At 40.6% G+C, this 27434-nt stretch overlaps 1 protein-coding gene across 2 annotated transcripts in view; it reads right to left on the bottom strand.

Annotated features, from left to right (window-relative positions):
• Window positions 1-481: 481 nt before the first annotated feature.
• LOC124615822 (cytoplasmic dynein 1 light intermediate chain 2) overlaps window positions 482-27434 on the bottom strand; it is a 117058-nt gene continuing 90105 nt past the window's right edge. The window contains exons 10-11 of one of the 2 annotated variants that reach the window (XM_047143963.1): window positions 4995-5037; window positions 2726-2872 (exon numbers count right to left, since the gene is read on the bottom strand). In XM_047143963.1, coding sequence (XP_046999919.1) covers window positions 2860-2872; window positions 4995-5037 — 56 coding nt within the window. In that variant the 3' untranslated portion in view covers window positions 2726-2859. Of the gene's footprint in view, window positions 2873-4994; window positions 5038-27434 lie in introns of both variants that reach the window. The other variant, XM_047143962.1, reaches the window with a different exon arrangement.

Raw genomic sequence — 27434 nt, 5'->3', positions numbered from 1 at the left:
TACCTACCTACCTACCTACCTACCTACCTACCTACCTACCTACCTACCTACCTACCCACCCACCCACACACACACACACCCCCCACATTACTAATCTGTGCATTGTTATTTTTACTACTAAATTATATACATTCTGCCCAAAATTTTCATTACCATAGATACTATACTTTGTTTCTTATGTGGTACTATTTCAGTAGGAGTGACAATCCACATGTTCATATTTTCCACCCTCTCCAAGTACACCTCTTTGATGAGTTGTGTTCCTGCAATTACCTTATAACATTAAGAACTTGATAGACGTACAACTTCAAAATTTCCTAAAATACTAACTGGCATAAACATGATGGCAATTTCATGAGCTTTACGAAACTAGTTGCAAATTACTGTTAATCTTATTCTTACCGAAGCAAACATGCGACTGTGCATATAACACACAGTACTTATTCCAAATTGGACAACTATTATCAATGTTAAATACACATTTTGTATTACAAAGCTTTTATTTTGTCAGTGCTACATCACTTTCCAATTTTTAGACTGTAAATCCTGAACTTCCAAATGTATACATCCGTGCATCTTTTTACGCACTTGCAAATATTCGGCCCGTTGTCTCCTCTCCTTTGCTATTTTTTCTTTTTACTTTATGGTATGTTTTTATGAAATGACATTTAAAGCCAAATCCTTGACAGATATTACATAAATATAAAAATTACTAATGCTATGTGCAAAACAGTCTTTGCATGTGTGCTGACTTGTACAGATATCCAAATACAGAAAGCATATTCATAGTTAAACTGACTGTAGGGTTTCACACTCTTAGGCCAACAAGGGCTGATTTCTGTTCAGCAAACTGGATGTTACAAGATCCTTTATCAGATGTAAGTACTACTGATATATTTATTGTTTAAAATTAAATGTGCAATTAAAATATTCCATTCCCATAAGAACATATTAAAGACAATGCTCTGCAGTTAAACTGTTGCTACACTGTACAAACATCTAGGAAAATATGATTGTGTTAGACTTTTTCAAAAATTGTACAAACTGCAGTGGGTCAGTACTTCACAAAGATTGATGCATACTAGACAAATCAACAAATAAAGGGATTTTAAAGATTTTGCTTAGAAACACAGGCATATTACTATCATCATCATCATCATCATCTCATATGGAATGGTGGCATTCGTAATATCAGTTTAATGGTAGAAATTATACATTTCCTTTTTACTGATATCGAGTTGATAGTTGTACAAAAAGGTAATAAGAAAACCTGTCAGCTGTCAAACAAACAAATCAACACTGTGGAAACCACGTGAATCTATTCTAATAAACACAAATTAATCAAAAAGAAGAAACAACACTTGTGCGTACGCTCAGAAGATAAAAAAGATTAAAAATACTGATGAAACTGTGTCTAATAACCTCAAAAGAGAGTATTTATTGCAGAAACCACATCTTAATGCAGTCCCAATGAAGTCCACTGCAGTTCATACACAAAATTAATGAAGCAAAATTTTATACGTTGTACAGATTATTGAATTACATTTACTTAACGAAGCTGCCTCACAGTGCCCTCAATTTTTATTTGCATTTTTAAGAATTTAATTACAAACGAAGACAGTATTGCACATCCATTACAAACTGATATATCAAAGAGACATCAGGCACCAGTTACATAGGCAGCACAGGACAAACAATCTTTTGGAATGCATTAACTTGCATAAATTTCAAGGAGCGTAAACAACGCAAAATTGTTGCAACAAATATTCTAAGTTTCATAACCGAATGCAAGATTAAACAGATGCTGGGTTGCTGCTATTCTCCACATATGAGAAAATTTGTACCCTGACATGCAATTTATCATCATACTTTGGATGGCACCTGATGTTATCGGATCCTTCACTTTTACATTTTGAAGGTCCTTTTGAACATACGAAAGAGACCATCAAACATTCTGTAGAGTCAGTTTCTCAATAGTAATTTTATACTGAACAGGATTGCACTTTTTGATGTTCTAACAGTAGAGCAATGTACAATTTGGTTTAGGGAATGGCTTAAAGGGATGTTATTGAATAAATATACAAATTACCAAACTATACATCACTGTAATGGCATGTTTGCACAACCTCCCTGCCTCACTCTTTATGCACTCTGTCTCTCCCCCTAAAAACAAACACACACACACACACACACACACACACACACACAGTCACTTAGTTTTAAATATTTGCTGTCTTGTTTGGGAAGATTCACTTCCATTAATAAATATATATATATGTACGTATCATTTTCATAATTTTCAAACGGATTGCTATTTACATAGTTGAATTAGTAAACTGGTAGTGTTTCATGACAAGCACAGCGACATTATACAAAAAATAAATTAATGTTCACAAAGAGAATGTTACGAACCTTTTAAAGCTGCTCAAGTGCAATAATCAAAACAAAATAAACTGCGCTTCCTGTCATACAGCTCAATATGATGGTTGCAACTTAGGCAAGTCCATCATAAAAACCACTTTACATTCCTTCATGTCTTATCACAGGCTACGATCGAGTATCACAGTGAACCGAAGAACATAATCAGTAACAAACTACTTATAGCAAATGAGTTATCTCTTCAATTACGAAGAAATATTTCAATATAGCAGTTAAATGATCACATTCTTCATCATGACTCTGTGCATAAGCCCTGTTTCACTGTGTAGATTAAGATCCATCATCTGATGCTAGCACTTGTCTCAACAGTCTGTAGAATTTTGGTCTGGTGATGCTAACTTCTTGCTGCGAGTTAACCGATCCAATTCAGCTGCTGCATCTGATCGCATCACTGCTTTATCTACAGATGTATGAGGTCTTTCACTTGGAAGATCTATGGGAGAAAATGGTCAGTGCAATCAGTTATAATGCAGAACCAGAACACAAAAATAAATACTGGCATGACAACTTTATTACATATGCTACAAGAGGCATTCAATAAATAACGCAACATTTTTTTCCTCAGTCAGTTCGTTAGAGGGACATTGTGGAATGTTCCTGCTTCAGCCATAACAGTTTCATGAAGTTTTGATAGGCGGCAGCATGACACGCAGCCTACAAAATAGCACCTGTAATGGAGGTGCAATCCAAGCAGAGTGCTATCATTGAATTTCTTTTGGCAGAAAACCAGAAAATCACAGATATTCATAGGCACTAGCAGAATATACTGTGACCTGGCAATGAACAAAGACATAGTGAGTTATTGGGTGAGGCATCTGTTGTCATCACAAGGTCATGCAAACCTGTCCAATCTCCTGCGTGCCAGCCGGCCACACACGGCTGTGACTCTTGCAATGTAGGAACATGTGGACACACTCATTTGAGGTGATCAGCGGTTCACAATGAAACACTTCACTGCTCAACTGAACATCTCTGTTGGTAGCATTGACACACTACTCCATCAGTTGGGGTACTCAAAGGTGCAGCCCACTGGGTTCCTCGCTGCCTAACAGAAGACAATAAAGAGCAAGATCAGACTATCTGTGAAGAATTGCTTGTGTGTTACGAGGCTCATGACAATTTTTTATTGAACATCGTCACAGATAATGAAACACGGGTTCATCAGTTCGAACTGGAAACAAAATGGCAATCCATGGACTGGCACCATACCACCCCTCCTCTGGACAGAATGTTCAAAGACTCACCCTTAGCCAGTATTGTCATGGCGATGGCCTTCGGGTTATTCTGTTTGATGTCCTCCCTCACAGGCAATGATCAATTCTCAATTGTATTGTGCTTCCCTTAGGACGTAGAGGAAATGACTTCAGCGTGTTCGTCACCACAAAAGCGCAAACGAACTTCTCCTTTTCCATGACAATTCAATGCCTCAAGCAAGTCTGCACACCTGAGAGAAGCTCACAAAAGTTCACTGGACAGTTCACCTTCATCCGCCCTACAGCCTAGAACTCTCACCTTCTGACATCCATCTGTTTGACCCAATGGAGAATGCATTCCGCAGGAAGCGATACACGGATGATCAGAAGGTTATTGATACAGCAAGACGTTGGCTCCGATGTCGACCAGTACAGTGGTACCATGTGGGCATACAAGTGCTGCCAATAAGGGTGTGTAAGGCCATCGCACCAAATGGAGATTATGTTGAAAAAGAGGGTTTCGTATCCAAAAGACTGGGGAATAATAGGGTGTACTGGGATCCTGATAAAAGCAACCTGCTTTCAGAAAAAGATGTGCTGCATTACTTACTGAACACCCCTCAAAATAATCCTAAATTTCTCTTATAGCTAAATGAAGAAGGTTCATTTTCATAATGTTGCAGTGTACTCTACATTTTATGGCACAAACCCTTCAGACGTGGGTATGCCAGTCACTGTCATAGCCTTTCCTTAGAGGGTGCAAATCTATAAAGACATGCAGGTGAACTTCTGGTGAAGCAGGAAAAGTTGCTGATAGAATAAAGCTTTGAGATGGGCCGGCAGGAATACATGAATGGCACAAGTGGAGTAAGAGAACTACACTCAAAAGACCACAATCCAGGAACAAATCCCAATTCAGTACACAGCTTATCAACAAGGTAAAATTTACTATAATGTTCTACCATCATATTTTGCAGTTTCTGACTCAACAAACTAACAGTTTTAATTCATCATATCTTTCAAAGCCAAACCTACACTGACACTGAACTGAAAACGTGTCAGGAATTATACTGCAATAATATTTTCATATGTGAAAAGAGTACTGGGACCCAATGAAACCATGAACAAAACGATCAAGTCCTTCAATACTTGTAACAGTTGCCAATTCCGGTACAACTTTGGAAGCTAGCTCCATAGAATATTTTCACCTCTCTTCTACATGACAGCCTTACAACAGTTAAAAAGAAAAATCTGGCACGAATGTCTTTACCAAAATCACAAGGTTAATGTCAGTCTCTCATACAATACCAAAATACTAATATAAGCAAGCCAAATGGGAGATGAAACTTTACTTTCACTTACATGTTTGCTTGCTGAAGCTGTGTAACTTGCTGATTGTCAGTATCTGTGGGAAAACAGAAATGTCTTTCGATCTATTTATGACACAGTCATGTTATCAATGTTTTAAAACAGCTAACTTCTAGCAGCAAAGAAAAGAGAGGGTGGCAGGAGGGTTTATTTCAAGTTGTTTTATGCCATTCTCAATTTATTTCCATACTTGCTACGCTGAAAAAAAATGAATAACTTGTTAAATACAGGATGATTCTTATTAACGTCTAAAACCCCAAAGCGACATAGATGATGCAGAGACAAGCAATTTAGTATAAGATACATCAGGCTGCAAATGTTGGGAAATACCCCAAAACTGGATGACAAGTGTTGAAAATGTGACATCACCAGATGACGTACCTCGCCACACGTGCAGTGGTTGGGCTTCTGGATCCTACCCTCGCCGGTAAGAGGCAGTGCATCACATTGCTCTGCTAGGCTACTTTTTTTTAAAAACCTTTTATAGCTTGTGAGCACAGAACCAAGTACATATTGAGTACATAAGGAAATTCTTCCAATATATGAAGATTGAAATTCTTCCAATATATGAAGATTTATCAAGGGATGAATTACTGGAGAGATGTTTAGGTGGCCATACACAAATCGCGGATGAAAGTTTTAATTCCACTATTTGGCAATTAGCTCTTAAATATGAAACTTCCTGGCAGATTAAAACTGTGTGCCGGACCAAGACTCTAACTCGGGACCTTTGCCTTTCGCGGGCAAGTGCTCTACCAACTGAGTTACCCAAGCATGACTCACACCCCGTCCTCACAGCTTTAATTCCGTCAGTACCTCATCTCCTACCTTCCCAACTTCACAGAAGCTCTCCTGCAAACTTTGAGCTTTAATTCCGTCAGTACCTCATCTCCTACCTTCCAGATTTCACAGAAGCTCTCCTGCAAACTTTGCAGAACTAGCACTCCTGGAAGAAAGGATATTGCGGAGACATGGCTTAGCCATAGCCTAGGTCCCGAGTTCGAGTCTCGGTCCAGCACACAGTTTTAAACTGCCAGGAAGTTTCATATCAGCGCACACTACGCTACAGAGTGAAAATCTCATTCTGGAAACATCCCCCAGGCTGTGGCTAAGCCATGTCTCCGTAATATCCTTTCTTCCAGGAATGCTAGTTCTGCAAGGTTCACAGGAGGGCTTCTGTGACATCTGGAAGGTGGGAGAAGAGGAACTGCAGAGTGAAAATCTCATTCTGGAAAATCAGAATGGCTACACTGCACACAACTGGAGAACTATACTCACAACCCTCAGCAGACATCATAACGTAACTTTGTTATTTTTGGCTGAAATTATTCAAAGAAATTCACAAAAACTGTTCGAAATATGAATGAAATGATGTCAAAATTTGACAAAATTCTAATTAATTCTGCCACTTCATTTCAATATAGTACATTTGAGGAATAACTCTGCATAACTACAAATTTACATTAAAGAATTTTAATAATACATCTCATTTATAGTGAAATTCTTTATCATTAATTTGAAACATGGAAGTTTCATCTGATACAATCAAGACTGGTCATGCAAACTCTATCCTGTACCAAATTACTTTAGGACTAATAACTCTGAAAAAAGTAGTGGGGTAAGATGGTACAGTAAGCTCACTATGCTTTCAGCAAATCTCTTGGGCCTCCAGGCCATAGCAGCCACCCTCTTGTTGTCAAACCTTAACCACCACCACCACCACCACCACCACCACCACCACCACCACAATTCTGGATTACATATACTGCTGTTGGAAGATTTATTGTATGCTGTAACTACACTGATTTTAACTTCTTGTAGCTGCAGAATACTTTTGATTTATTCATTTTTATTATTCTTTGTAGTGCCTACTGTGATACTGACCATTGCCTGAAGTAAGTTTGTCAAATAATGCTTTTGGGAAATTTCATATCACTCTATTGGCCAGGGCACTGCCAAATGAGGTCAGTTTAAAGGAACTGTTCACATTATCTACCTAAATCTGCATCTACTTCTACAAGGAACCTTACAGATGTAGTGGAGGTTTTGTTCAACCATCATCATTTCTCCCTTTTCGTGATCCATTCGACAGTGGTGCATGGGATCTAGATATTCTTTTTCCTATCAGTCATTTCGCAAGATTCATGAGGAAGGAAGCAATAGGTTGCCCGACACTTCCTTGAATGTACACTGAATTCAAAAGGTAAGCCTCTCCTTGGTGCATACTATAACATCTGCCACTGGAATCTGAAGAGGATCTCTAATACATTCAAGCATACCAAATGAACCTGTGATGAAATATGCCACCCTTCTTTTTATTTACTCTCTCTTCTGTTAGGGTCTCACACTGAAGAATAGTACTCAACAACAGTCATGATTGGTTAGGTGAGGGTTATAGGACTGACCAGTATGGGCCATCTACATGACTACTATGCAATTCGCACTAAATTGCTTAGCAGAGAGGATAGCTCGCATGAAGTTAATGACATCAGCCAGAAATTTTATCAAATTGATATAGTACATATAAGAGGTAAAACTGTGAGACGGAATGCAATAGTGACGACAGCAATGAGAAAAAAAAAACTGCATGGGAGATAAAAGTATAATGGTCAGTTCGGCCCACAGGCCACAGAGCAGCTGGGGGAGGGGGGGGGGGGCCTCACTTGGCCATAACAGTATAAGTAATTCCTTCTAGTCAGGAGTATATGAAATCTGTAACAATAAAATAAGGTGACATAAATAGCCACCAGGTCAGTAGGAGAGTGGGTGCAACTCGGTCCCTTGACACACTTGGACTCAGGGGCAGCTGTGCAATTACCACATTGTGATCTGAAACAATCTGAGGGATAAAAACTGACAGTGACAAGTAAAAATTGGTAGGGATCCTCAAAAGCATCAGTCACAAAGAGTATGTGAAACATGATGGCGTCAAATGATGTAATGAAATGTGGTGTTTAGGAAAATCCTGCTGGAAACCACACAGAGGTAGACAAGAGATCTCCTAATTCAAGAACAAAGCACAATTTTTGGGCTACCAACATTTCAAGTGGTATGCAAAGCACATTGATGACAGTCACTGAGTAGCTGCTAGACATCCGCCTGGTTTAAGGAGTGGTACATAATACTCCCTCCATTGCAAAAGGGAAAGCACTTTCTAGCCAAATATGAGTGCATGAGTGAGTCAGATTCAGATGATGGCTCTTCTGATAATGAATCAAAAAAAGAGCCTGGGGACTTACTATGTGATGAATTGTGAACCTGAAGCAGTTCCCTGTCAATAAAAGGTTCATTATATAATTTCATGTTACAGGGGGTACAGGAAAGGAGGAGGTTTTCAACTCTTCTTTTATTCCCAGAAACATAGCCGAGTAAGAAGAGTATAAAACACTGTCACAACATATGTCATGAGATGCTCAGCAAGAGTTGAGGTATCATTAGATATATCACCAGTAAGGAGAACTGTAATAGTTTTTTATCTTTGGCACCCTAGTAGACTATGGAGCTTGCTCACACCTGGCATATGTTCTCAAGGAGTAGGACATCAGACATCTCTGACAACCTCATCATTACAATCTGACGGAGAGGGGGACAAAGGTGGTGGCAGAGATATACAAATTCTGGCTCATCCATCAGAAAGCCGAATGTGACAAGTGATCTGTTGGATGGAAACAACAAAGTGACATTATCACCAGCATATAATTGTTATCACAAAGAATGCTGATGAGGACTTTGCCTGCAGCATTAGTGTAATGACTGACTGAAGCCATTCTACATTTGGCAACCATATGTTGAATGGCTTCATTCAGTAACTATCTCAGAGAGCAACACAGACCACAGAACAAGAGGACATTAACTGCTGCAGTTCTGGTACACGGCAGTAATGTCCATTGGAGTTGCATTGGACTATCACATTAAAGCAGTCCTGAAAAGATGAGTGGGGACCATGTGCTGTCCGTTTCCAACAACAGAATCCGTGACTGACTACCTTCCAATATATAAATATTTAACAAGCAACAACTATGTGATGAGGCTGAGTGCACTATTGCATTTATATGGTAGTTATGAGGTGCTGTTTCTTTAACAACCATGTTACATTAATAGATTTTAAGGGTAAACTGCTAGTTGCTGCACCCAATGTTGTTCTCTGTAGGTCTTCCCGAATTTTTCACATTCCATGGCAACTTTCCTATACACAAAACCATATTCACAAACAGCCCGCATTGCCTCTGGCATTTTCCCACAGGTCATTTATATGCAATGTGAACATTAAGAGACCCTGTAACACCCACTAAAAGTACTCCCAAAGCTACTTTCATATCTAATTTACCCCAACAAGTTCTGCCTATTGGAAAAGTTCTCAACCCAAACATAATTCTGGTCTGATACTTATCACACATTACTATGTTACTCACTAGGCACCATGGGAAACTATCAGATGCCTTGTGGACAGGGCCAGTTTGAGAACATTCTTCCACTTTTGCACCTGCCCCATCTCCTCACATACACTTTCACTCGTGTTAGTTTTTGTTACTAACTGTGATACACACTATGTACAAATCTTGCACTTGGTCACCCCTGGTGCCCCTCTCAGCTTGGGGCCCCAGACAGACACCACTAATTGTGTTATGTCCTGTATAGAAACCTCAGTTTGGCAACCTAAGTGGCAGCTTGCGTCACTTGGGCCTTAAACTGCACCTGCTAGCAGAAGACGAGGAACATAGAAAAATTCTTGGTGCCACTGTCTATGGTTTACCTGTTTGCATGGATGAAAACAGCAAGCTGGGTTTCATCATGCCTCTGATTGCTACAGATTAGATTTTTGTTCTCCAAACTGAACATAATATTTAAGAATAAAGCATGTTTCATACAAAGGGAGTAAGTTATTGAACGATAGTGTTTATCTCTCATCCCTCACAACCCTGCTTGGCACCTACAAAGGAACATTGTACAATGCTTTTTCATTTTTTCCATCCATTCCCAAAGACAAATGTATTCCCAAAGACAAATGTATTCCAGTACTTTAAACATAGCTGCGCTACAGCAACGGTTCCACGTAATCAGATTAAGAGCAGCCGAGCAGTTGCAAAGGATAAAGTAATCTTTACCTAGGTTTCAATAGATATAAATCTATCTTCTTCAGAAGACGGCCTGGGGACAATGAACATCGTAATTTATATTAAAGTATGAAACATGAGTCTAGAATAAAGTTTAACATATATTAGGAAAATAATGTATTACAGGATGTGAGAAGATTTCCTGGTACTTACAGTATTACATTAATATGAAGTGATATGTCCTTATCGTTTTTACAAACATCTGCCTAGTTTCATTAGTCAAATAAAACATAGCCCTGAGAACAGGGTTTGTCAGACAAATAAAATAGGTACATGGAAGTTGGAGAGCGCATAAGCGACTGAGTAAAATCGGCCAGCGTAGTAGCACTGCAGGCCAGGGCAGGTGGCGCTCAGGTCGCGCACTATGTGCCGTTTGGCGTACTGAAGTAACATTTGAAATATCAGTATTAAATGCGTTCTTAAATAGAGTGACAATAAATAAAATGGAAAGCATTTAACACTCCCGTTATGATATTGTGGGAGGTATAGGAACGATAACGTAGATACATACATCAAAGAGATAGGTGGCGCTTCCGCCGTGAGTTACATGCAGTGGCCTATACAGCCAGAATATAAAAGTTATATTACCATATTAGTGAAGCACATAGAACGTATATAAGTCAAAACTTTAAGAAAAATCAGTAATGGCTCTTAAGACATAAATTACGAGACCTGGTCCACAATCCAGTTACTATATATTATAGAATAAGAGAAAATTACATGAGGGCCACTGTAGTGGCAGCCATACATCATGAGAAGAACACATTATATAAAAGGTAGTGAACAAAAGATTTGAAAGTGCATTATAGCTTCCTGAGGAATAGAATATAACTGTAACATCTCCTTCTCTACAGATAACAGTTTAAAAAGAAATCTTGTACAGTCAGTAGAGATTGCCAGCGATTGGTTTTCTAATTCAGATATTTACAAGCTAACCTGTAATAACAGCCCCTCATATTATATTGGTCAAACTGGTAGAGCCGTGAAAACACGATATAAAGAACATCCATTAGGTAAAAAAGGAACGAATATTTACAACTCTACTTTTGCTGAACACCTCTTGATAACCGGCCATACGCCTAAACAGTTAGAAGACACGGTTATCCTACACAGACAGGTCAAAGGACGGAGACTAGATCTGTGGGAAGAGCTATTTATTTTTAAACATCTAGAGCTCAAATACGGCAATATACTGAATGATCAGTTGAACCTTGGCTGTAGACAGTTTTTCGAAGGCTTCAAGCCCGTACTGTTTAATATATAACATTAATGTTGGTAACCTCAGTAGTCTATTTCCTCAGGAAGCTATCATGCACTTTCAAATCTTTAAGCTCACTACCTTTTATGTAATTTGGTATTCTCACGATGTATGGCTGCCACTACATCGGCCGTCATGTAATTTTCTCTTAATCTAAAACCTTGGCTCCCTGAGAATGTATATTAACTGGATTGTTGACCAGGTTTCGTAATTTATGTCTTAAGAGCCATTACTGATTATTCTTAAAGTTTTGATTTATATACGATCTATGTGCTTCACTAATATGATAATATAACTTTTATATTCTGGCTGTATATGCCACTGCATGTAACTTACGGCGTAAGTGCCACCTGCCTTTTTGATGTATGTATCTACGTTATTGTTCCTAAGGCTCCCACAATGTCATAACGGGAGTGTTAAATGCTTTCCTTTTATTTATTGTCACTCTATCTAAGGACGCAATTAATATTGATATTTTACATGTTGCTTCAGTACGCCAATCGGCACATAGTTCGTGACCTGAGCGCCACCTGCCCTGGCTGCAGTGCTACTATGCTGGCCGATTTTACTCAGTCGCTTATGCGCTCTCCAACTTCCATGTACCTATTTTATTTGTCTGACAAACCCTGTTCTCAGGGCTATGTTTTATTTGACTAATGAAACTAGGCAGATGTTTGTAAAAACGATAAGGACATATCACTTCATATTAATGTAATACTGTAAGTACCAGGAAATCTTCTCACATCCTGTAATACATTATTTTCCTAATATATGTTAAACTTTATTCTAGACTCATGTTTCATACTTTAATATAAATTACGATGTTCATTGTCCCCAGGCCGTCTTCTGAAGAAGATAGATTTATATCTATTGAAACCTAGGTAAAGATTACTTTATCCTTTGCAACTGGTCGGCTGCTCTTAATCTGATTACAAATGTATTCCCAAAGACAAATGTATTCCCAAAGACAAATGTATTCCCAAAGACAAATGTATTCCCAAAGACAAATGTATTCCCAAAGACAAATGTATTCCCAAAGACAAATGTATTCCCAAAGACAAATGTATTCCCAAAGACAAATGTGATCATGTTGACTGCTCAAATATTCTTGCAATTTCTTTATTGTCACACTTGCTAAGCAAAAAGATCTCTCTACCTTCCTTGACATTCCTTTTAATGTGTTGTCAGTCACACTAAAACACACAGTAACTGACTCCCTCACCTATGCCAAACATTCTGAAAAGTCTGGGTTTGTTAATTACAATGAGACCTACATTGTCACCCTTATGAGTTGGTTATGTAACTGCTCAAAGTAATTTTAAAAAGAGACATTCCTGGCACCATTTTTACTCACGTGACTCTCTCATTCTACAGCCGGCAAACTGAAATCTCCTGTTACGGCACAATAAGGAAACGTGTCTGCAATATTCACAAGTTTTATGTGAAGTGTTCTGTCACTACACATTCTGAGGCAGGTGACCTATAGGGGCATCTGATTACGATGTTTCACTCACTTTTGATGCTTACCTTCATCTGGGTTATAGGTTACATTGGGAATTTTTAATGATCCCAGTAGATGTTATCAAGTGCTTTACAGTACTAAATATTTTATCCTTACAGTGTAAATTGCAATCTAAATTGTTTTCTGCTATTGACTTATGGTTTCAGTCAACTTTCTTTTGGTGCCACTACATGGACAGTGTTACTTATAAAAATGGAAACTAATTATAAAATATTACCATGGATGCATTTGCAATTTACTAATTGGACACTGAAATTCTCACTTTCTGATCTGCAAGGACGTAAGTTTTACTCTGTAATTAATGTGCCTCCAACCTAAAATTGGACAACTGAATAACACGTATTTGACAACTGCAGTAGCCACAAGCTTTATGTAGGGCACATTTGGGCTACTGAGCAGGTCCATAAAATTCCCCACTCGATACCAAATGCCAAGGATTCTGCACCAGAGACTGTCCGGGTTAAACCTGCTGCACACTCACAAACCTTACGACTGCAGTGAATTCTGGGTCCAATGCTGCAAATAGTTAGCCATGCCTCCACCCTGTCTTCTATCTTCTTCAATTCAACCACCTGTTTAAAACAACAGATAATGACTTTGGAATTCAAGTATAGATCAGAAGTGCCAATATGAGCCATGATTTGTAGCTCTTCGTACTCAATATGCTCAAGAGCAATCAGCAAAGTTTGTTTCTCCTGTACAGCGAAAAGACTTGAGAAAAATACAGACTGCCTACTGTCTTCCTGCCAAATATGCCTGCTATTTCGCCGAGATGCTTCATTTTTATCTGCCTAAGGCAGGAACTTCCAATGATGAAAATACCAATCCTCCGTGATTTTCCAGACTTGGCAGGAAAACCGGCCGTAGGCTCAACAGATGAGACTCCACATTAGGTTAGAGAAACCATCAAAATTCATACGGTTGCGAAGGAATTTTTCCACCAAGAGGTACACAAATCCACCACTATCCACCATTCACCCTGGATTGAGTATCGCATTTACCAGAGTGTAAGTCAATCCTGAATATAAAGCAACCCCCTCTCCCCCCATTGTTCTTTAAGAGGCTCCTTGAGAAAAATTTATTTTTTAATGAATTCTGACTACCAAAATTACAAACTTTTATTGACGTAAGGTATTTGCTTAAAAAGTTAACATTACACCTATTCTACACTTAAGCCATTTATTGACTGTCTATATTTTGATAATACAAGGACAAATAAAATAAACAAAAAGAAATGGTTTACATTAATTTTTATCTTCACTGCCTTTTTGGTTATTGAGCCTACACGATAATCTTGCTAATCCGGCCATACCTTGAACATATGGGTGCCGGATTAGTGGAAGTGCCAGATTATTGAGAGTGTCTTACGTTTAGTGTAAGCACTTAGAAATTATTATACTTTGTAAACCTAAAGACATATTCATTTTCATAGAAAACTTAGTCCTTGAGTGTTTACACTTAACAGAACAAAAAGCGGGCCACCCCTGAATTCCAATGTGTAGGCTGCACCTGACCGTACACAATAAACATAGCATAGCTTTGTTGCAGGTCCTCTAAACCCTCCCCAGTACAGTCATTTGACGATACACACAATGGGTACCAGAAGAGTCTACCAGGGAACAATACTCATTATGGCAGTCACAGTCTCGATGTAAACCAATACCGTCATACAACAAATATCATAAAATACGATATTAGAGATTAGACAGTCCTCAACACTTTTAAATTAATCTCCATTACAATAAGTGAAGCTGCACAAGTCCCATCACACCCATTAAATGACATGAGCTTTTCTTCTGATCTGAATTTGAACCCACTGTTAACCAAACGAAACTTGCATGTCTGATCGACACTCGACTAGGCATAAAGACATGTAAAATAAAGTTTTCAGCAGTACCAATTTACAAGGCCAAATGTCCAAACATGTAAATAAATAACGGTACATTTATCACTGCACAGGGAACACCATGAAACTTTATTAACCCTGAGAAGTAACCACAAAAGGTATATGTGTCAGATATTAAGTACATTGTGAGACCTTAACTTTTCCCGGCGAATCTAATGTTCAAGTAACTTACGGGTTTGCTGCCGGGTGACGTCGTCGGACACTGCCGATATTTCGACAGGAGCACACCCTGCCATTCTCAAGGCACAAATGCAAGGAAGAAAAAAATGTGCAAGCAAATTTAATACCTCGGTTCATAGAGGAGAAACAAGGAAGATACCACACACAGAACAAGTGTCAACACAACCAAAGATAACCAACGTCAGAAATATCGATGGTTACTATTAATCAACAGGTGAGGTAGCACTAACTTTGTCCCTCTGTTTTTTGAGGAGAGACAGAGCCGGATTCCAAGCAGCATTTAAACAAAATCCACCATCTCTGTTAATAAGGTTGCTTGACAGTCTGATTTCAACAGCTTCCTTAATAACATTATCCCAACAGCTTGACGTGCAAGCCAGAATCTCCGTGTTGTTGTATTCCATAGGATGACCGGTGTCAAGGCAATGTTCTGCAATAGCGGATTTGCTCGGCTGTTGTAAGCGTGTGTGACGCTCTTGTTCAATACACCGGTCTTCCACAGTCCTGATTGTCTGACCAATATATGACATGCCACAACTGCAAGGAATACGATAGACCCCAGCCTTACGCAAACCAAGATCATCTTTTACGGACGCCAACAGGGCCTTAATCTTGGAAGGTGGTCGAAAAACACATTTCACATCATATTTCCGTAAAATACGGCCAATCCTGTTGGAAATGCTTCCTGCGTAAGGCAAAAAGGCTGTAGACATAGGTGCCACTTCGTTGCTATCGTCACTCACCCGTTGCACAGAAGGCTGATGGCGTAACGCACATTTGATCTTCCTCTCACTATAACCATTCTGACGAAAGGTGACTTCGAGATGTGCTAGCTCAGCCGCCAAACTTTCAGGGTCTGAGATAACGTGGGCCCTGTGAACCAAAGTGCGAAGTACTCCTTCACGCTGAGCTGGATGGTGACAACTATCAGCTCGCAGATACAAGTTAGTGTGGGTGGGCTTCCTATAAACAGAATGTCCCAACGTACCATCAGTCTTCCTTTTGACCAACACATCATGGAATGGAAGGCATCCATTCTTTTCCACCTCCATAGTGAACTGAATATTCGGGTGGATTGAATTCAGATGTTCCAAAAACCAGTTTAAATTCTCACTACCATGAGGCCACACAACAAAAGTATCATCTACATATCTGAAAAAACACGCAGGTTTCAAGGTCGCTGACTCAAATACACGTTCCTCGAAGTCCTCGATAAACAAATTGGCCACAATAGGTGACAACGGGCTTCCCATTGCAACTCCATCAGTCTGTTCGTAGTACTGACCACTGAATAAAAAGTAAGTGGAAGTCAGCACATCTCGAAACAAATTTGTTAATTCGACACCAAACTTAACCTCAATTAGCTGCAACGAATCAGAGAGAGGAACGCGAGTGAAAAGTGAAACCACATCAAAACTGACAAATATCAGAGTCATTCAAATGCAATCCCTGCAATCGACATAAGAAATCTGCAGAGTTCTTAATGTGGTGTTCACACCTACCTACTAGTGGGCTCAACAAACTAGCAAGATGTTTAGCTACACGATACGTTGGAGCACCAATATTAGAAACAATAGGCCCCGACGGGACAGCCTCTTTATGGACCTTAGGGAAGCCATATAATCTAGGTGGTACAGCACAGTAAGAATTCAGACTCTTGATAGTCTCCTGTGACAGAGAACTTTTCTTCAGGAGGCTATTTGTCTTTCTCTCAACACTCTTAGTAGGGTCAGCACCGATTTTGCGATACGCCGAATCAGAAAGTAGATACTGCATCTGTTGAATGTAATCGTGCTTGTTCGACAAAACGGTGGCGTTACCCTTGTCCGCAGGTAAAATAACAATATCAGGATCCATTCTAAGTGAACGTAAAGCAGCTACCTCAGCTGCTGTAATGTTACACTTGGGTGGACGGGCCCCAGTCAACACGCGACAAGCTTCCCTCCTAACCTCTTCCGCGGCCTCGGAAGGTAGTTTATAAACAGCCTGTTCGATAGAACTAATAATGACTTGTATCTGCGAGCTGATAATTGTCACCATCCAGCTCAGCGTAAAAGAGTACTTCGCACCTTGGTTCACAGGGGCCACATTATCTCAGACCCTGAAAGTTTGGCGGCTGAGCTAGCACATCTCGAAGTCACCTTTCGTCAGAATGGCTATAGTGAGAGGAAGATCAAATGTGCGTTACGCCATCAGCCTTCTGTGCAACGGGTGAGTGACGATAGCAACGAAGTGGCACCTATGTCTACAGCCTTTTTGCCTTACGCAGAAACCATTTCCAACAGGATTGGCCGTATTTTACGGAAATATGATGTGAAATGTGTTTTTCGACCACCTTCCAAGATTAAGGCCCTGTTGGCATCCGTAAAAGATGATCTTGGTTTGCGTAAGGCTGGGGTCTATCGTATTCCTTGCAGTTGTGGCATGTCATATATTGGTCAGACAATCAGGACTGTGGAAGACCGGTGTATTGAACAAGAGCGTCACACACGCTTACAACAGCCGAGCAAATCCGCTATTGCAGAACATTGCCTTGACACCGGTCATCCTATGGAATACAACAACACGGAGATTCTGGCTTGCACGTCAAGCTGTTGGGATAATGTTATTAAGGAAGCTGTTGAAATCAGACTGTCAAGCAACCTTATTAACAGAGATGGTGGATTTTGTTTAAATGCTGCTTGGAATCCGGCTCTGTCTCTCCTCAAAAAACAGAGGGACAAAGTTAGTGCTACCTCACCTGTTGATTAATAGTAACCATCGATATTTCTGACGTTGGTTATCATTGGTTGTGTTGACACTTGTTCTGTGTGTGGTATCTTCCTTGTTTCTCCTCTATGAACCGAGGTATTAAATTTGCTTGCACATTTTTTTCTTCCTTGCATTTGTGCCTTGAGAATGGCAGGGTGTGCTCCTGTCGAAATATCGGAGATTTGCTGGGAAAAGTTAAGGTCTCACAATGTACTTAATATCTGACACATATACCTTTTGTGGTTACTTCTCAGGGTTAATAAAGTTTCATGGTGTTCCCTGTGCAGTGATAAACGTACCGTTAGGGTGTTACTGGAACCTTAAACAATGATACAAATGATTTCTGCTTTGCAAGGATTCGAGTTCAGCATCATTCACTATTGTCTATTAGCTACATATACACATGAAATATTTATTGTTTCTTCACCAGTATCGAGATGTGCACATGCTCAGCTAGAGGTAACACAATGAGTAGCTATGCACTGCCTGGGACTCCAACCCTGCACATATTGCAATCGTTGACCCTATACGAAGAGGTGTCAACTATCAAATTCTCTTTCACTAGTAGTTAGGATCACATTGTTCATTCTCACTTTGAGGAGTTAGCACCATGAGGTAACAATGAAGCGATGGGAAAGTATCATCTCAAAGGGTTCAAATCCAGAGAAAATTTGGAATTTGAGCTCTAATTTCAGTCCAGTGCCAATATATTCAAAATCTCAAGGTAACTTAAAACAACACATGAGTGCAACACATGAAGGTCCTATAGCCTTATATGACAATTAGTTCATGAACTAAAAGAACATTACTAGGGTAAGCAAGCTTACTAGAGTGTCTTTCTGCAAAGCAGTGACTTCCACCTCTGACAGCCAAAACTAACCCAACTCTGTTCCAGTCAGTAGTGAATGGACATGTTTAACCCTTTCAGGGTAAGTGGTTCCATTTGAAACCACCTACAATTTTCTCATTTTGTGGCAAAAGCGCAGTGGCTACATTTGGGGACACCATTCAGCAGCCTAGTTGGTGATGCCCTCTAGCGGCTGTCACTGGAACTGCTTCAAAATCTGTAAATATTAGCAAGAAGTGAGGCGAGTTGGATAGCCATTTTTGTACGCTGTGCGCGAACGTCTTTGTTCTCAAATTGTGACTGTATTCTTCTGTATTATGTAACTTTTATCCATGTATTAAATGTAGAATACTGTTCTGTTTACATTAATACTATATGTACTGCAGTAATAACCAAAATAATACATTTATTTCCGTGAATGTTGTGGTGGCTCCATTTGAAACCACTCCTCCTGTAACTGCAGCGTGATACTTGCCTTCAGTAGTCATATTGAGGTTGAAAGAAATGGAGGAGGATTACAGTGCAATGTCTCATTGCAAATGAGATTAGACGCAAAGCAGAATCTCTAACTGAGAAGGAAGGGGAAGGAAGTCATCTGTGTTTTTCGAAGGATAGATATACTGGCGTTTACTATAATATGATTTAAGGAGGTCACTGTAAACATAAATCAGTGCAGCCTGATGGCAATTTTAAGTACCACATGCTAACTCCATAATGAGAAAATATTGTATAAGCTATAACAAACACTATCTCAAACAATAGCCTGTATACGCCCACAAAATGTATTGTTATTGAGATATATCTTGTGGCACAAAAGTGTTTTGCATTATGAACTGCTTCAAAAGGATGTGTCCTTCGCAGCTGATATTTGTTGCCAACAGAAGAGAAGCCTTGCAGTCGCAGAGCAACAAATGCCAGCTGGAAGACAGCACTAAGGAGCTTGATTGGCAAACACACCTACCGCACGTCTTCAAATATGGCACCAGCATGTGTTTACCTTTCTCACCTCTAATTGATCAACCCCCAAGAAACTTTGTTTTGTTTTCTTTTTCTTGTTTTTGTTTCTTTTGTTTTGGCAACTGCACTTTAAAGGTGGCTTACCTCGGAAACAGCAAGTCACTACATGAATGGGATCGAAAAACTACATGCTTACCATCAGATGGTTTTTGATAATGAGGTGGAATATATTGTTAACAATTTCTCTGATATCTGTGTCTATTTTGTTCCACAACCTAATGGGAAATGCTATTAATATGTACTATACTAATGCAATGGTGTCTCATCATAATACCTTACTGCAAATGGCTATCTTAATTAAACAGTCTTCCTTCATGCACAAGTAGCTTTACAAGGCTACAATGTAAATATGACAGTAACTGTGAGGGTAGTTGCTGAATGAAACAGTTTAACAGAATATTCAGTGATACGATTTCATTAACAAATTTGTGTATTTTTAGTAGCATTTCCACAGTATTTTATGTTTCTGACCTCTAGATCTACTGGTTATTGAACATAGCAAGACGACTTAAGTCCACAAAATTTCTGAAGATGTCATTCTGAGTTCAATATAGCTGTAGCTTTCTCACAAAGGAGGTAAAATGTTTTTGTCATGCCAGTTTGGAACTGAGACATACTGCCTCTTACTCTTTACAGTTACATGGAGCAAGTGGCGAACTGCAACATTCATTTCCTCCTCATTGCCCTTGTGATGCCTGTTACAGATAATTCACAATGTAGACAACGAGATTAGTTGTATTTGCTGCATGAAAGTAATCTGCCCTGTCTGTAAACACGTATTTGATAAGTCAATGACACACCTAAGTAGAATTTATTCAGAATCTTTGGCTGGTGTGCCATGGATATGTCAAGCGAATCTTGCAAGGTAATTCTGTCATTTCAGAAAGTAACAAAACTTACCACAGTGACACTAGGCATGTTCCACTATGTTTTCATGACCCTATCACAGTCGTAGCAGGATGATTATATTTCTAGAGGCAGTCTCTCTATTGAGTGAGCTAACAATTTAGGAGTGCACCTTGTGCATCAATGATGCACTGGCTTTCACTGAGTTACAGATCCATTTAATTGACCGACACGTAGCAGGACGTGTGTACAAGTAATTTGTTCCAATGTTATGAAATACCCCCAAACCTATTGACAGCAAACCAGCATGGATTTGGAAAGCATCATTCTTGTAAGACACAGCTGGCAATTACTTTATTTGCATAATGTACTGTGTACAGGGGCTCTCAAATTGATTCCATATTTATAGGGTCGCAAAGAGGCTAATATTATCATTCCTCAAAAGTGGCTTCCAACCACATTGCTATCCTACAGACTATTGTCTCAGTTGAGCGACTGGATTCTATTTCATGTATGAAAGATCATAGTGTGCAGAAACTGATGGGATGTCCATAGCAAAGCTGCTTATGAGGAATTATATCAAAATCCTTTTTGGAAATCTACAAATACGGAGCCAGTTTGAGAGCCCCTGTACACAGTACATCATGCAAATAAAGTTCCAGCTGTGTCACAAAAGAGTGATGCTCTACAAACCCATGCCGGTTTGATGTCAACAGGCAATATATTTTGGTGTATTTCATAATGTTGGAACGAATTGTTTGTTCACATGTCCTGCTACATGCTGTTGTCAATGAAATAGATCTGTAGCTCAGTGAATTACGTTAATTTCTTTCATAGTACTGCAGTGGTATGTGGAACTTTCCATTCTTCTCCCTCACTGTAAATAATAGAATACTCCGCATGACACCGTAGGAAAAGCAATTAAACCACTGCTTCACTGATGTCCAGATGCACTCCTAAATTGTTAGCTCAAGGAAGACACTGCCTCTCGAAATATAATCATACTGCCACGACTATGATAGGGTCATGAAAACGTAGTGGAACATACCTAGTGGCACTGTGATAGTTTAGTTACTTCCAGGAATGAGAAAATTACCTTGCAAGATTCACTTGATATATCTGTGGTATACCAATCAAAAATTCTGAATGAATTCCACTTGGGTGTGCCACTGACATACGAGTTCACAGAGAGAGGACATCTCGACCAAGTGTTTGGACAGTGAGGAATAACTTCCCTGAAAGGGATGAAGTACAATTGACAGAAAACACAGAATCAGAATCAGCGCCATGTTCATGAACATCATGTACGCGGTCGGATTTGCAAACGGATAACATAAGACCCTTTTTTTTTGCATTTGTGACACACGGCCCAACGTTGTGGACAATCCTCTCGTGAATGTTTCGTAAAACAACGCAAACATGAAGGAAGTTGCCGTGGGTTTTGCTGCAGTTTCTTAGAGGTTTGTTAACCGTTAGGCCAAGGCTGCGCTTGGGAGTGTACTGCAGCCACGTTAGCCGGTGGGGACACGCCACACGCATTGTCAACAGTGCACAGAGGTTGTATTTCCCTGATGTCACCCCATGCCTCTATTTGAGCTCCAGCGGCACGAGAAATTTCAAAAGACTGAGCAATGGATAGGACTTCGAGAGTCGGATTTGCCAACTGAAGGGCACATTGCCTAAGTTCCTTGTCGGGCGCCGACCGGATAATAGCATCCCGTACCATGGAATCGGCGTAGGATTCTTTGTGAACTTCAGTAACAAATTGACACTTTCTACTGAGGCCTTGAAGTGCAGCAGCCCAAGTGCGAAAGGATTGATTCGTTGTTTTTGACAACGATAAAATGCAACACGAGAGGCTACCACATGCGTATGCTTTTGAAAATAAACGGACAGAAGTGAGCACATTTCAGCAAAGGACAAAGACGCAGGATCTTTCAAAGGAGCCAATTGCAACAACAACTGATACATTTGAGGTGAAATCCATGAAAGGAACAGAGACTTACATGTTTGGTCGTCTGCGACATGAAATGCCAAGAAGTGCTGTCGAAGACGTTGTTCGTAATCAGACCAGTCTTCCGCCGTCTCGTCGTAAGGAGGTAAAGGAGGTAGAGACAATGACGAGATACGCCCCGCATTGGATGCCATGACGAAATCACGAATAGCATTTGTGAGAAGCGTATGCTGTTCTATGAGACCTTGCAACAGTTGCTCTACAGTAGCCATGGAAACACGTGGGTCAACAATGAAAAAGAAAAATTCACTACCTCGTCGCCAATTGTTATAACTTCAAGTTGAACAAATATATTTCAAGGACGACGCAATACATGAAGTCACAGATCAAGTAAACAGAGTAAGACGTGTGTCACTTTTAACAGTCAAATCATAACTGAGTCCGAGTCCAGCGGCCTCTGGCTGGCCGCTTACGTGGCACTGCTGCTGCATGGCTGGCAGACAGCGCCGCATGTAGAGGACGCGCATAACTGCGTGGCGGCACTTTGAAAGATCGGCGAGTCACAACAGAAAGGCAGAGGTCGTGGCAGAGTCGCGAGGTGCACTCCAACTGGTAACCCCCATCTGAGGGCAGATGTCAGAGGGCTGGTTCTTCTCGTATGCAAAAAGAAATTGGATGATTAGGAAACTGTCGAATAGTGGTTGCGTAAGTCAGCAAGAGTTGGCACTGTTGGAAATGAAGGGGGAAGATACCCACATTTGCAAGGAGACGGTCTACAAGACTAGTCCAGAATAGACCAGTGGCCACTCTTACTCCAGGAAGATGGACTGGGTCCAATAATTTCAAAGCTGAAGGTGCTGCTGAGCCATAAACCCGGCAAGCATAGTCCACCTGGTACAAGACCTGGGCCTGGTAAATTTGGAGTAGAATAGTGTGATGCACACACTAATAGGTATAGGCAAGAAAGCTGAGTGTGTTAGGCTAGCACATGCAGCTAGTATTTAGCTGACAAATATGGGGTAGCCATGTTAGCTTTTATATCAAAAAAGAATCCTAAAAATCAGGGCTGTGCAACAATGTCCAAGCACTGGATACCCAATTACAATCCTGGGCCAGGACGGACCATACCATGATGACAGAAATGTCTGACTTTCATTTTGGTGGGAAAGAACTGGAGGCCATGGGAAAGGGTTCAAGCAGTATTCCCTTGAATGGCTCCTTGGAGCTGGCACTCAATCAAGAATAGAGACTGGAAACTGTAACAAATTAAAAACGCAAAAGTTGTCATTTTTTGGGGGAGGGGGATGTCGCTGGGCAGACAGAGATGAGGAAGACTGTTATACAGTCATCACTGAGCCTTGTGGGATGCCATTCTCTTAGACTTCTTGTTAGCTGAGAGACATACCACCTCTAACCGAAAACAACCACTTGGATACAAAGTGAAGAATATAAAGGAACCCTTGAAAGCCACAGCCACACAGGGTAAGTAAAATTTGATGACACCAAACAGTGTGGTCCATGTTATGCAGATCAAAAAGTCTGGGATGAGATGTTAGCATTTAGAAAAAGGCATGTTGGACCGCTGTTTCCAACATAACCAGATAATTGGTTGTCTATCATTCCTCCTGGAAGTCACGCTGATAGTGGAACTATAGACCCTGTTATCTGAGAAGCCAGCACAATTACCAGCTTTTCAGGATTCTTCTTTGATAAAAAACTAACATGGCTACCCCATATTTGTCAGCTAAATACTAGCTGCATGTGACAGCCTAACAATCTCAGCAATCCTTTCAAGCAGTTAGCACAGCACGTTGGTAAGGCTAACTGGTCAGTATCTGTAGATAGATGATCGGTTTTTACCTAGTTTAAGGAGTGGTTAGGTGGTTGGTTTAAAAGAGGAGGAGAAGGGACCAAACTGCTAGGTCATCGGTCCCTTGTTCCAATTAAAATAATGCCACAAGGGTGAGAATAAAACTAATGAGGCTTATAACACAAAATGGGGAGGAAGGAAAACCACAAAACGACAGAAAGGCAACAAACACTACAAGGAACGAAAGAGGACAAAAAAATCATAGACACACGCAAGAAACAGGTAGAAGAGATTAAAACAAGAAAGCAAGGAGTGGGATGATCATATTACCTCACCATCACAAAAGGGAAAATACTTTCAGGTCAAATACAGCTGAAGGTCCTGACAAGGAGTGTCTCAATAACATTCAGGTGTTGAGTCATGTGGTTACGAATTTAATCACAGCCTGAGGCTGTATCATGATACAACAAGAGCCTGAAGCAGTTACCCGTCAGTGAAAGGTTTGTTACATAATTTGACGATAGGGGCATGCCCTGAATTTGTCTTTTAAGCATTCAGTAAGTAGCTAGGTAAGAAGAGGATGCTGATTCTGTCGCAAAGTAGATCATGAGGCTTTCTGCAAGAACCAACACATCGGCAGATATACCACCATGGAGGAGGAGACTTGGTAAAGTAGTTGATATTTAGCGGACTGGCAGACTGAGAAGGCTGAATCGTACTTAGGTTGAAGTGGCATTCTCCAAGAGGAGATACAGTGCTTCCAGCACTCCTCCTTACTGCATTTAATTATGAGGGCGGTTCAGAAAGTAACCTCCGATTGGTCACAGTGCGGGTTGTGGGGGGAGTAGCGACGCCATCTGTGCGTTCACGCACTCAACAGGTCAGTCGGCATCAAGCCGTGGTCGAGTGAACGTCGTACCTGCGCTAGTTTAGTTTTTGTGGCAGTTTGAAATGTGTGCTGCAACAGAAAACCCCGCCAAATGTGAAGTGCGTGCTGTCATAAGGTTTTTTACAGCCAAAGGATATTCTGCAGCAGCTATTCATCGTGAGCTTTGTGCCGTGTACGGACCAAGAGTTATGAGTGAAGGAGTTGTCCGTGAATGGATACGTTTATTTAAAAGTGGACGAGAAAACGTTCATGATGGAGAGAGGAGTGGTAGACCATCATTGGTGACTGACGAACTCGTTCAGACAGTTGATGCAAAAGTTCGTGAAAATCGACGTTTCTCAATGTCGGAGTTGTCTACTGGTTTTCCACAGATTTCTAAGACTCTCTTGTACGAGATAGTGACAGCAAGATTGGGTTACCGTAAGTTCTGTGCACGATGGGTGCCCAAAATTCTTACCGACCACCACTAAACTCAAAGAATGGCCTCTGCGTTGGACTTTCTGTCACGTTATGAGGACGAAGGAGAACCATTGTTAAACAGAATCGTGACCGGTGACAAAACCTGGATTAAGTACGGGAACCCTGAGACAAAAGAACAATCAAAGATGTGGGCACATTCAAATTCGCCTACCAAACCAAGAAAAGCCTTGCAAGATTTCTCTGCCAGAAAACTGATGGCAACGGTGTTTTGGGATGCTAAAGGGGTGTTGTTGGTTGAATTCATGGAACGTGGTACGACCATTAATCAAGACGTGTACTGTGAAACAATAAAAAAGTTACGACGGGCTATACAGAACAAACGCCGTGGTATCCTGACTTCCGGTATCGTTTTTTTGCACGATAACGCCCATCCTCACTCTGCTCGCAGAACAACGGCCCTTCTTGAGTCCTTCAAGTGGGACGTTATCAACCATCCACCTTACAGCCCAGACCTGGCGCCAAGTGATTATCACCTCTTCATGCATTTGAAGAAATGGCTCGGGTCACAGCGGTTTGATGACGACGAAGAGCTCAATGATGCGGTCACAGGCTGGCTCCAGGCACAAGCGGGTGATTTTTATGCAGAAGGAATTTCGAAGCTTGTGAAGAGATACGATAAGTGCCTCAATCGCTATGGAGACTATGTAGAAAAATAGTGCAAAGATATAGTTGTAAGATGTATATATTAAAATATTTTTATTTAACTTGGTGTATTTTTTTAAATCAACCGGAGGTTACTTTCTGAACGGCCCTCGTATATAGCTGCTTAAAAGTGACGAGCATCTTCTGAGGGATGTCACCTGAGATGTTTAAGGGCCCTTTGACAATTCTGAATACCTGCTGCAATGTCTTTGGCCCACTACTGCATTGGCTGGCAGTAGAAAGGGCCCATAGTAAGGAGGATAGCAGTTCCAATGGCAAGGTGATCACATCAGAGGTGTAGGAGAGGGGAGGGATATTAGGACAGGTGTGGGGGAAGACATCGTAGTGCTGCCTGTGGGGGTGTGAAGGGATGTGGCAGGGACAATACACTCAGGTGACAAAAGTTGTGATATAGCAATATGCACATACATAGATGGTGGTAGTATTGCCTACACAAGGCGTAAAAGGGCAGTTCACTGGCATAGCTGTCATTTGTGCTCAGGTAGTTCATGTGAAAAGGTTTCCGACAAGATTATGGCTGCACAATAGAACATGACAGACTTGGAACACATAAGAGCAGTTGGAGCTAGACACATGGGACATTCCATTTCAGAAATTGTTAAGGAATTCAATATTCCAAGATCCACAGTGTCAAGAGCTGGCAGAGATTCCAAATTTCTGGTATTACCTCTCATCATAGCCTTCACTTAAAGACCAAGAGCAGCAACCTTTACACAGAGTTGTCAGAGCTAACAGACAAGCAACAATGCGTGAAATAACCACAGAAATCAATGTGGGGCGTTTTACGAATGTATCCTTTAAGATAATGTGGCAAAATCTGGCATTAACAGACTATGGCAGCAGACCAACATGAGTGGCTCTCCTGAGCTCCTGACCATGTTGGACCCTAGGCCACTGGAAAACTGTGACCTGGTCACATGAGTACCAATTCAGTCAGTTAGAGATGGTGGTAGGGTTCAAGTATGGCACAGACCCCAGGAAGCCATGGACCCAAGTTTTCAAGAAGGCACTGTGCAAGTGGGTGGTGGCCCCATAATGGTGTGGGCTGTGTTTACACGGGATGGACTGGGACCTCTGGTGCAAATAAACTACTTTGAGACCATTTTCAGCTGTTTGTGGACTTCTTGTTCTCAAACAATGGAATTTTTACGGATGACAATGCGGGAGTCACCAGACTACAATTGTTTGCGACTGGTT

The sequence above is a fragment of the Schistocerca americana genome, chromosome 5 (assembly GCF_021461395.2).
Source record: "Schistocerca americana isolate TAMUIC-IGC-003095 chromosome 5, iqSchAmer2.1, whole genome shotgun sequence".
NCBI lineage: Eukaryota > Metazoa > Arthropoda > Insecta > Orthoptera > Acrididae > Schistocerca > Schistocerca americana.
The sequence above is the reverse complement of the archived record's forward strand: the minus strand, read 5'-3'. Positions and strand labels throughout refer to the sequence as shown.